Source organism: Cuculus canorus, chromosome 2 (assembly GCF_017976375.1).
Source record: "Cuculus canorus isolate bCucCan1 chromosome 2, bCucCan1.pri, whole genome shotgun sequence".
NCBI lineage: Eukaryota > Metazoa > Chordata > Aves > Cuculiformes > Cuculidae > Cuculus > Cuculus canorus.
In genome coordinates, this window is record NC_071402.1 from 58,209,973 (window position 1) to 58,222,773 (window position 12,801).

General features: G+C 37.7%; 1 protein-coding gene across 1 annotated transcript in view; it reads right to left on the reverse strand.

The window, feature by feature from the left end:
- The window catches only part of CDH19 (cadherin 19), a 69,756-nt gene that overhangs the window by 30,483 nt on the left and 26,472 nt on the right, over nucleotides 1-12,801 (reverse strand). The window contains exons 2-3 of the mRNA XM_009555237.2: nucleotides 11,865-12,092; nucleotides 5,981-6,275 (exon numbers count right to left, since the gene is read on the reverse strand). Coding sequence (XP_009553532.2) covers nucleotides 5,981-6,275; nucleotides 11,865-12,062 — 493 coding nt within the window. The 5' untranslated portion in view covers nucleotides 12,063-12,092. The remainder of the gene's footprint in view (nucleotides 1-5,980; nucleotides 6,276-11,864; nucleotides 12,093-12,801) is intronic.

Sequence of the window (12,801 nt, forward strand, 5' to 3'; positions counted from 1 at the left end):
CAGTAAATAGTTTCTCTTCTTCTGGCATATTTTTTGAAGCATTTTATGGAAGCTTCCCATGGGAATAGAAAAACATGGCCACTATATCACCGGTAGGCCCACTGGCGATAAAGATATTAATTGGTGGCTAGTAAAGCAGCTAAGAAATATAATAAGGCTCTGGTAATATTTTTTATCCTTAAGTCTTTAATGAGCCTGTCCCAGTGCAAGAATAATGGCAGAATCCCCAGTGCAAAAGCACAGCAGAATCAATCTGCAGAGCCTGATTTATTCTCTGGATGGAAATTGATTATATCCTAGACACAAGATTGACAGCAATCTCATTGGCATTGTCAGTGATGACTGTCCTTCAAAAGAAAATATTCACAGTATCATCATTTTGTAAGATAATCGCTATTTTTGTCTTTGTTTTTCCTCACCTAGGTTCTGTGCATGAACACAAATATCACTTCTCATGAGGAACAGCAGGAAATCAAGCTACTTTCTAAAACTTTCTGGCATGCGTTCACATGGTTGCACCTGCTTACCAATATAGCTGTATATTATGCTGGAGGAGAAAAGAAGAAGAAACGATGGAGTGAAAGGAGTTAGACCAGAAACATTTTTTTTTTTTTTTTTTATTTAATGACAAACTCAAAGTTGCCATTTATCTTTGAGAAAACAAATATTCTAATTTCTGAGTTTTCTAGCAATTCAAAAGTTTTGGTTTGTATTTGTCTTTTTTTTTTTTTTTAATAGAAGTGAAGAACATTTTCTCACATAAGGACATGACAAACGAAGTATTTTGATTATTAAAAAAATGGGGTTTTGCATTATCTGTCAATTTATTCAGCAGCACTTCAAGTGACTCCACAGTGCTTTTTGTCTTTTCTCACAGCGGAAGTATGCTAAAATGTTATTAGTTGTCACAAACTATTTGAATCATATGTCCTTCGAAACATACCTACAATACCAAATTTCTGACGTTCAGGTGTGCATTAGGTCTGCGTATAGATGTATATCCGTATAAGATAAAATAGAGTGAGAGATAAAATGACATATTCATATTTAATCAGGGCACATACGTGCTTCAGAAATAGAAGTATTCTTTAATAAAACTGAAAGACAAAGGGAAACTTCAGCTACACAACTGTTAACTTCCTATCAGCTCTAGACTGTGGAGACTGTTCTAATACAGAAAATTAATGACCTATAACAATTTATCATGACTAGAATGCAGTTATTTTAAAAAAAATAAATGGAATGCTAGTTACAAAGGGATCTAGAACTATGAATAATCTGATAGTTAGTCTGTTATAAATGCTGTTTTCTAGTAAATAAAGCTAAATGCCCACAGCTATGGAAATGGGCTTGTTTACAGCACCATATTTAATAAATCAGCAATAAAATCCAACTCATATAGGACTTCAGCATTATTATTGCAGCTGTGTTTGTATCAGTCATTTAAAGGTAGATTTTTTTTTTTTCTCTGCACAGTTTCTAACCATTAGAAAGAAATATTGAATCTAAACCAGCATCTGTTTTTTTCTCTAAGCTTCAGTATACTTTTCTACTTGCACATCAACTCTTTCAGGGTACAGCAAAAGGCAGAATCATGGAATTTGCCTCATTGAGGGTAGTGAAATACAGCTGGTGTATATAATGGAAAGGTGAGAAGGAAGGGAGCACCTGTTAAAGAGGCAGCTGGCCTGGAGAGAAGCAGCAACAGATCTTCAGCACTGACAGGAGGAAGGCTATTTCAAAATGGGGTGGCAGGAGACAGTGTAAAGAGAGGACTACGGTTTCTTACGGTTTTTTTAGGATGAAAGTTTCATGATCACTGTATGAACCTCTACATTAAATATGAACTATGTTGTAAGCAGAAGAAAAATGCTGTCCTGTATTTAGAATATTCTTTTTTCAGTTTTTAATTTTTCACTGCCCTGAAGCCTGCATTTTGTTATACATTTAACTTTCAGGGAAAAAAACTACAATCAAACTATTTGCTGAATAAAGTTTACCTAGATATTGGTATTTGAGTAATAGAAATTGAAATGCTTACACATTTTCTTTTACTTTTTGTTAGATTTATTTAAGGCAAACTACATTTTACTGATTGCTGTATAAGATTTTTCTTTATTTCTGCAGCCTTGTATTTTTGCCTTACTTGGGCAAAACATGATGCTATTTATTTATTGGCTATTAGGTAAACTATAGGACCATCATATGGCAAATAGTTATTGATTTTCTAACTAGAGCTTGAAATCTATAAAAACATTAAGTGCTGATATATTATTGCATCTGACTCTTAACAGTTCCATCAGACATAATGCACTTGTACAAGTTTACAGCTGTATGGAAGACACTTAATATGAAATTGTACTAACTGCTTGAGGGAAAGAACTCAGTCCAGCATTCCCAGAATGAAGTCCATTTACTGACATGCTTTTCATTTACTGTGACGCTTGCATATAATATCCTAATAAAATTTAGTGCTGAAGATAAAAGAGAACAAAGAAAGCAATAAAATTTATTCTACTTTCTTTTGGCACATTAGTGTACATATATTGATATCTGTACCTAACATTGGACAAAACTGTTTGCTTCGTGTTTCTGTGGTTCTCTGAGGGAAGTGGCTGTCTGTGAATTATTCTCCCTTTGCTTTCTTAGTTCCAAACTGTTCACTAACAGGGAAATGCTTTCCCAAGTATTGGCCACGCCTCCTGAGCCTGTTTTCTGTGAGGAAACTGTTAGGACATCCCAGGCCCAGCATCAGTGACACAAACTGCTGCTAGACAGCTCTGAAACAGAGCAAAGGCCAAGTCTATCTATTGCATTGCATGGTTTAAACTATTTCTGATCTACTTCCCTTATTATGCAAGAGGATGTTCCGTTTTACTGGGAGAAAAGCACTGATAGAGTAAACCATTATGATGTCAATGCTACAAAATTTAGTCAGTTACTCTTTCTATCTACTGTGAGGGTAGATATTTCCTTGTAAGGATTAATGCACACAGAAACAGGTTTCACCTCAGAAGTACGGTCCCTACCCTTTGAGAAGCAGGGTAAGTAAGCCCAGAGGAGCCTTCCTAGTGTGTGGCTCAGCTGTTTCATGTGCTTGAGCTGACTGCTATTAAGGCATATACTATTATATAACATTCTACTTACATTCTGTGTGCCAGACATACACATTAGTATGCCAGTAGTGTAGTAGTGTCTACGTGGGAGAAGTAGAAGAAAGAATGATCTTTGAAATAGCTATGGTATTAGTGTTAGAGAGGTCAAACATAGAAGCAGCAGTACAGAAAATATTTCAAGATCCATAAGACTGACTTAGATTCACTGGATGATGGCAAATAATGAGTTTACTACTTCAGGTAGTCTAAGAGAGGAGGCACACTGGGTTCTAATGTTGCTTCTGATTTTTTTTTTTTTTTTTCATTTCATATATCTCTACGTTTTATTGCAATATTTTGATATAATCTTGCAGGAAGATCACAAGATAAATGAAGATTTTTGCAGTTTAATTGATCTTATGTTGAAGTGATATGGTATTTTAGGAATTTAAATATATAGCGGATGACGCAGGAGACCAAATAAAGATTGCTGAATTTTTCATTTTAGGGTGTCAATTTATTTAACTCAGGTCAATATAGATTGAAACTTCTCATCTGTCAGCTTGTCAGCTTGTTGATGGTTTCAGGTGTCAAAGAGAGGTATATGGGAAAAAATTACTACTGTTGGTTTTGACCATAAGTACCATTTTACCTAAGATATTTTGTTTTCCATATAGCCATCATTAAGACAGAAGCTTATCTTTAAAACAAAAGGATAAAATAGAGGGAATCCCAAAGTCTGTTCTTTATATACCTCTGTGGTAGGTCTGTGTGAGTATAAATCAAGCCATATTAAACTGTTTCAAAGCCATTATAAGATACCAGGTTCTTCATAAAAAATGCTTTACCAGGAGGAGAGGGAGAAAGAAAAAAGAAAAAAAAGAGAAAAGGGCATTGTTAAAGTCCTAAATCTGTATAATCTCAGACAAAAAATACCCAGATAATTCTAGAAAATTAACTATACTTATTAGTAACATAAGCACATTAAAAAATATGTAAAGGTCCTTAACAAGACACCTGCCTTCTCATCTACGAATCTGAGTGAATGAGCAAGATGCAAAAGGTAGAATCACCCTCTGAACAAGCAACAAATCATGTTAGAAAATGTTATTTGACCAAGAGATTAGATGCAGAAGACTTGACACAAATAAGTTGGTCTATATGGAAGAAAGTGACAGTGAAGAAACAATCATGCACTCCAAAGTTGTTTCCCTGGTAGAAGGTGATATAGCCAGAGTGACTAGGAAATAAGTTGATTAAATAGACATCTTTTGTAGCTATTTCTGACAGTGATAGTGATCTACTGCTTCCTGGCAGAAATTAGAGTACTAACCCCACTTTTTATTAAACTGCAGGCACAAACATCTTTTCTTGCAACTGCTATCCAGGCTGGCAGAAAATGATAAAATTTACAGCTCTCTGTGAAAGATTCACAAAGTATGTCCTAAAAGTTGAATGGGTAAATGCTAAATGAAACATAGTTTTTATTATCTTTCATGATCACCGATGCTATCAAGTTAATGACCTCATTAATTCATACAGTTTTAAGTAGCACAATATTTAAATTTCTCTTCAATACTACTTGCATTTGAAACAACCAAAATGGATAGGGTTATGAATTAAAAGCCTTGCTGGGATTCTTTCTGTGAGATTTAAAAATGCAGTTTTCCTTTCATTTTGAAGATAGTTATTTGGAGATAATATTTATACCGTTTGCTTTTCTCAGCTGCACTCATACCTTTTTTCAGGATTTAAATGTCTGTGTATACTATATGTATGCATATGTGTATGTACACATATAAGTATCCTAGCAGCTATATTTGTCAGATGTTAACTTTGCTTCCTATTTGCTGTATTAAGTTTCCAGATACATGACAGAATCTATTATAAGTAGAATGGAGTCGGGAAAGAAGAGGTACAGGAGTAAAGCTGTTCTTAAAATTACAATTTATGTGCTTAGAAATTGGAAAATGGTCCTTCACTGCACACCATCTAATACAAACAAACAGAAGCTGATGGATGGGAAAGAAGCTGGGCGATGTGAATAGGTAGGCATCATGCATGGAGTGAGGACATCCATCACGTCAGCCCAACATTAGTTTCATGCCTTTCCTGTTCTGAGCCCATTATAGGAAGGAAAGTATCTCTGTCTCTGAGGGAAAGTTGTGAGTGCCTGTGGCATGAATGTGATTCTTTTCCAGTTACAGTACAATGTGATTTATACTACCCAATGTTTAATAAAGACATACCGTTTAATTGTTAAACAGAATCGGAGTAGACTAAAGGATGGTGTTGAGTAAGAGTCAGTTCAACCAAGCTTATATTTATGACCTTAAAAGAGTCAACTGAGCTCAAAGGACTTCAAAGTAGATGTACTTTATACTTTTCTTTCAGACTGGTGAACTTCTAAGAGCTGACAGGTTGTAACAATAATCATACACCAAATATTTTTCTAGAGACTAGGGCGCTACACTGATTGAAAAAGTAGTGAAATCTGTCAGCCCCAAATCTCCTTTGCAGTGTCAGCTGGCTATAGTCCTCCACCTATTGCAAATGGCAATGTAACATTTTTAAACAAGTACCAATTTCAAGGCTGAATCACTGACAGGAAAGACAACTCTCTATAATCACTAAAAGCATGTATCTGAATTCTGTAAAAGCACCTGGATACATGTAGGTACCTAAATATTTAAAGGCAAGGATGTTTAGTACAGGTATGCACAGTTTTTAGTTTAAGCATTTGCAAATTTTCAAGATTTTAAAATAGTTTTCTTCCTTCACACTGAAAGGCAGCCCATACAATTTATTATTAAGAATTTATATCAACATAGCTCTCAAGAAAACAATGTCAGGAAAAAAATAATTTGATTCACAGCATACTATACCTTCAGGTGACATTTCTGGAACACTGGCCACATAAGGTCCATCCAAGAACTGTGGTTCATGATCATTGATATCTCGAACCTTGATAATAAATTCTGATTCAGGTTCAACAGGAAGCTGGGTGTTCCTGTTAATTGCTTCTGCTCTTAGAGTGTAGAAGGGTTTCTTTTCTCTATCCAGCTTTTGTGTGACGTAAATTTTGCCATTATTTTCATCAATGATAAAAATGCTTCCAGCTCCCTCCCCAGTCAAAATGTATTTTAGGTTGCCACCATGCTTCTCTAAATCTGATTTTAGCTGCAAGTACAAACCAGAAAAATAAGGCACATTTTGGGAGGAATAGAGTCTTGGAATATTCATTTTAGACTTAATTTCTTTTTATTCTATGGTGAACAACATTACTGGTGAGCCTTCTTGAATACTAATATTTAAGAGCATATTGTCATATTTTCAGGCAATCATGTCTCAGTTTCAAAGTACTTATATTACAGATATATTAAGGTACAGTAACTGTGAAAAAAAAGAGCTTCAGCCACTTTAAAGTGAAGAGAATGTATGAAAGTACCTGCTTTAAGTCATTGCTTTATCAGCTCCCATAAACTTCTGCTGAAAATGACACAAAGGCCGTGAATTATTACCTAGTTTTTTTATTAGTAGGAGTTATAAGTGTACTTTGTAAGTTTTATACAGTTTTTGTACTCAGCAATACTAAGTGTAAATATGATGGAGACAGTGGTGTTCTACTTCTGTTGAAATATTAAAGGATGAAAAGCCATTCTGTGGCAGATGCCTGTATTATTTATTCTGAAATAAATTGATAGACATTTTCAATTTCCTTTCCAGATGATCTGTATCTTCCGTTGTCTTTCTAAGATGAACTTTATGATGATGATTAGATTTCTCTGATGAGGATGAGCCCTGGAGACCATTGCAGTCCAGCTGTATTTGTTCATGCCAATAAAAATAGTTCTGTTAATGTTGACAGAATATAACAGTACTTTTTAAATACCAGTAACTTAACTTCTTAACGTGTCGAGCATCCGAAGTTGAATTTCATGGGAACAGCAATTTGTATTGTGTTGCTAATTCTCTAATTTATATTTTATTTATTTTGGAGTAAAAAAAAAAAAAGGTTGTCAAAATCTCTAAGGGCCTAGATAATAACTGAAAAATCCAAGGTAAAAACAAATATATATATTCAACCTGCTTCTTCTACAAAGCAGCAGGTTTTAATGCAAATATTATGTTTACCTGCTTTGCTTCATGCTTGTCGAACGTACAGCTCAGTGCAGGATATGAGGTCACCGAGCAGGAAAGAAATAGTTACGCAGTACACAGGGCATGTTTCTGTATTGGATCTACTCAACAAATTTTATAATATCTTGTGAAATTGCAAAAATCTTTCTAACTTTTCTAACAATATCTATGCCTTTTGAAGATTTTCATGGTATGTTATTATCTGCATGCATCAAATGGATAGTTTATTCAGAATGTGACTAAGGTAATCTTCTGGGGTACGAGGAACAGTTTGGAGTTCATGTTCTGAGTTCTGTCAGAGTACTTAAACCCTAAATTATGCAGGGTTAATTCTCTTGCCGGTACAAGAGAGAGAATTTTCAAGGCCATGGAGTTTAGTGCCATTTTATAATCATCATAAAGTCATATTTTCAATATAAGTCATTGTGTGCAAAGCATGGGGCATGTTCACCCATTTATGTGGGGGCTGGTCAAACAAATATCCAAATTTCATGTCTAGGCAAGAGGCACCACAGATTCTTTTTGATCCATAAATCTTGTTTTCCTTCTCATGAATCCTAGAGCATGGGAAAAGTGATGAATATTTAGAACTCTAACCTAAGATGGGGTTCAGACATGATCACAGAGCGCATCAAACCCTTAGAGACTGGAAGCGTGCCGTGGATGGGCTATTTAGATATAACCTGTGTTGTAGCACCTCACTCAGAATCATTAATTCCCAAAAGATTTTTATGACCTTGACCATCTCAAATGAGAATTCTCTTGCAGATTATGTTTGCTGAGAATGCGTACTGAAGGTTCTCCGCTTATCTGTTTTATTAAGCTAGACACAAAGGAATAAACAGTCTTTTTCTTGCAGGTGAGAACTCTGACTTTCATATATCTGCCATTACATTGATGATGGGCACATTACCTTTTCTTAAACACATTGAAGGAAAAGGATTCATGAGTCTATGTTAAATGAAATTTGAAGATTGAGATCTCAATCTGACTGAGAAAAGAAAACGATATGGAATAGTGACTTAAAAACAAAGATTGTCTACCTTTATATTTTTGTTGATGAACTTTCCTTCAGGGCCTTATTTACTAAAAATGCATGTGTTGATCATGGACTGTTACTTTATTAACTGAAAGCAGAATGTACTCTACTTCATAAAAAGTAATTATGTCTGATTAGACAGTGTTTAGACTGTAATAAATTAACAATAATCTTCAATAAAAATTCCTCATAGTTTACCTGTGAGAAACAGAAAAGTAAGGTTATGGTTTTTTTCTACAGCTGTATGAGAATACATGACATGTATGAAGTTTCTTTTACAATAAACTGTTTTCCAGTAATGGGAAAAGTAAAAATAATAAAAAAATTAGTATGATATGCTTGTTCATTGAGAAGTGAGATATCATACTTCCATAACAGTTAACTTTGAAAGGGCTGTGAAAAAGTAATTAATGAATTTTGAGCACTTCACCCTTTGGGCCCAATTAAATTTTAGTGCTATTTAATTAGTAGTTAAACTTATTTTAGTTTATTCATTTAGAGAGTGCCTTAAAGAAAAGAAAACCAGATCTCAAGATTACAATTACTTCTAATTTAAAAAAAAATAATAATAATAGAAACAATAATAAGCAGAGAGAGAAGAAAGGGGCAAATAAAGTCTCTTTAAGACAATTATCTTAAAGCGCATTTTTAAAAGAGGGTGAAAAATAATTGCTCTTCATGCTAAACCTACATTAATCTAATGAAGCATACAGATCCCTGTAGTTTCTCAGTGGTAAAAAGGTTTATTATTAATCTGCTTCATCAAAAATTAATGAGGGGTAAATCAGCTGCTACTTACTGCAACAGAAAATCATGCTAAATACTGTTTGTAAACTATACCGTACTCAGTACGGCTACTTTGATGAAGTGCCAAAAATAGCACAAGCAGATTGCCAGATGTCAATAAATGAGTCCTTAACTTTCATCCAAAAGATAGAAAGGAAACTTTCTGCTTGATACCTGCATATGTGTGTGGAAGACAACTTCCTCACACAACTGGTGAGTGAGCAGACAAGGAAAGGAGCCCTCCTGGACCTACTGTTTGTGAACAGAGAAGGCCTTGTGGGGGATGTGACTGTTGGAGGACGCCTGGGACAAAGCGATCATGAGGTGATAGGGTTTTCAGTTCTAGGTGAGATGAAGAAGGGGATTAGCAAAACAGTCACATTAAACTTCCAGAGGGCAGACTTTGGACTGCTCAGAAGGCTGGTTGGCAAAGTCCCATGGGAGACAGTCCTTAAGGGCAAGGGAGCAGCTCCTAGCAGCTCAGGAGCAAGCTATCCACATGTTCCGGAAAAGGAGCCGGCAGGGGAAAAAAACAACTTTGTTGAGTAGGGAGATCTTGAGAGACTTCAAAAAGAAGAGGAAAGTCTATGAGCTTTGGAAGAAGGGACGGGGATCTTGGGTGGACTACAGGGAGGAAGTGAGATCGTGCAGGGAAAAAATCGGGAGGGCTAAGGCCCAACTGCCTAAGTCTGTGCAAGATAATAAAAAATCTTTCTATAAATACATTAACAATAAAAGTAGGACTAGGGAGAATATTCAGTCCCTGTTAGATGCAGAAGGAACAACAGTGACAAGGGATGAGGACAAGGCTGAGGTACTTAATGCCTTTTTTTACCTCAGTCTTTAATAGTAAAGGAAGTTGTTCCCTCTGTGTATAAACCCAGGAGTTAGAGGAGCAGAATGAGGCTCCTATGATCCAAGAGGTGGCGGTTAGAGACTTGCTTGCCCAGTTGGACACCCACAAGTCTATGAGGCCAGATGGGATCCACCCAAGAGTATTGAAGGAGCTGGCGGATGTCCTTTCCAAACCCCTTTCCATCATCTTCCACGGTCCTGGCTGACTGGGGAAGTTTCACTGGATTGGAGGCTGGCTAATGTTTTACCCATCAACAAGAAAGGTTGCAGGGAGGATCCCGGGACTTACAGGCCTGTCAGTCTGACCTCAGTGCCAAGGAAAGTCATGGAACAGGTAATCTTGAGTGCTACCATGAACCACATGCAAGAAAACCAGGTGATCAGTCCCAGTCAACATGGGTTTACAAAAAGCAGATCTTGTCAAACTAAACTGATCACCTTCTATGACAAAGTGACTCGACTACTGGATGGGGGAAAGGCTGTGGATGTAGTCTTCTTGGACTTCAGTAAAGCCTTTGACACAGTTTCTCACAGCATTCTGCTTCAGAAACTGTCAGCCTCTGGCCTGGACAGGCGCACACTCTCCTGGGTTGAAAACTGGTTGGATGGCCGGGCCCAGAGAGTGGTGGTCAATGGAGTTAACTCCAGCTGGAGGCCAGTCACAAGTGGGGTTCTCCAGGGCTCTGTACTGGGTCCAGCCTTGTTCAATGTCTTTATCAATGACCTGGATGAGGGCATTGAGTGCACCATTAGCAAGTTTGCGGATGACATTTATCTGGGTGGAAGCGTGGATCTGCTGGAGGGTAGGGAGCCTCTGCAAGGGATCTGAACAGACTGGGCTGCTGGGCCGAGACCAATGGCATGAGGTTCAACAAGGCCAAATACCGGGTCCTGCACTTGGGCCACAACAACCCTATGCAGTGCTACAGACTGGGAGAAGTCTGGCTAGAAAGTTGCCTAGAGGAGAAGGACCTGGAGATGTTGGTTGACAGCTGACTGAACATGAGCCAACAATGTGCCCAGGTGGCCAAGAAGGCCTATGGCATCTTGGCTTGTTTCAGAAACAGTGTGACCAGCAGGTCCAGGGATGTTAGTCTCCCTCTATACTCTGCAGTGGTGAGACTACACCTTGAGTACTGTGTTCAGCTCTGGGCCCCTCACCACAAGAAGGATGTCGAGGCTCTGGAGCGTGTCCAGAGAAGAGCAACGAAGCTGGTGAGGGGGCTGGAGAACAAGTCTTATGAGGAGCGGCTGAGAGAGCTGGGGTTGTTTAGCCTGGAGAAGAGGAGGCTGAGGGGAGACCTTATTGCTCTCTACAACTTCTTGAAAGGAGGTTGTGGAGAGGAGGGAGCTGGCCCCTTCTCCCAAGTGACAGGGGACAGGACAAGAGGGAGTGGGCCTTAAGCTTCTCCAGGGGAGGTTCAGGCTGGACATCAGGAAAAAAAAAAGTCACGGAAAGGGTCATTGGGCACTGGCACAGGCTGCCCAGGGAGGTGGTTGAGTCACCTTCCTGGAGGTGTTTAAGTCACCTTCCCTAGAGGTGTTTAAAGGACATGTGGATGGGGTGCAGAGGGACATGGTTTAAGGATTGTTAGGAATGGTTGGACTCGGTGACACAGTGGGTCCCTTCCAACCTAGTGATTCTATGACTCTATGTTCTGCAGATGGAACTGGTTTCAGTAACAGAGGGCATATAGACTTTCTTTCACAGTAGGACTAGGTTAAGGCAAGTCCTTGGTACAGTTGTGGCCTCTGATTCTTTGAGTTCTCTGACCCTAAGGTCAGGTCACAGGAAAGGAGAGGTATGGTGCCTAATTATAGTTCCCTGAGCTACCTTTTCTGATATTTCTAAGTCACAGAGATGCTTGGTCTATGCAACTTAAGGTAGTAAGCTGGTAATCAGCACATTAAATCCAAACTTGTATCATCATTGAATTATTGCATCATACCTGTCCAACATAAGCAGGCACCACTGGAATTTGTTCCTCGGTTACAAAAAGTGGTTCCCATACCCAGCCACGTTTCACTCTTCGAACTGCTGTGAAAGGCTGATCTGTATTTTGAGCACTGTGGTTCTGTACTCTCAGACAGCAAGGCCGAAGTTGAACCAACATCAGCACAAGCAAGAGAAATGTGGAACAATTCATGCCGAACCTTTCCTTTCAATCAATTTTCATCTGTGGAAGAGAATGAAAAAAGAAAGAAAGAAAAAAAAAAACTTTGACAAAACACCGCTTTTTTCTTTCTACTTTTACATACTGATTTTGTGCTAATATAAGAGCTGATTTGCAGTTTTAAAGCCTCCTTCTCTCCTTAAGAGGAAAGAGCTGAAAAAATGTCTGTTTGTGAATAAAATACAAAGACCTTTTGAGACTTTGGCATGGAAGTCAAGTGTTTAACTTTCCTTTAGGAATATCCTGCACAGGAACATTCTATGCAAAAAAGGAAAATCAGCCTTCAATTAATTCATCTCTCATATTAAACTGGGTAATTGTATTGTGTAGCCTAGGAATAATTTGATTGGGATAATTGTTTGCTTCAGCTTAGATAGGGCGCGTTTTGAGCTGCAGTCACAGAACTGCCTGAAGGCTCAACATCTAGCCTTAGTGGCCCTGATGACTGACAGTTGAAACAGAGTAGTGCAGATTTTTTTTAACCTTTTCTTTCTTTCTTTTCCAGCTCAGTAAAATGCATGTAAAAATGCCAAAAGTAGTAGAGTACCATGAAGAAGCAGCAAAAATATACAACTTTCACATTCCTGGTCAATAAAAATTGTCCAAACTGATTTTATCACCTCTGACTTCCTTGTTTTCAATTAAACAGACAAGTGCAAATGCAAATGCATCTTGAAAGTTGCAGGATTCTGTCACTAGTTTAATTGGGAAA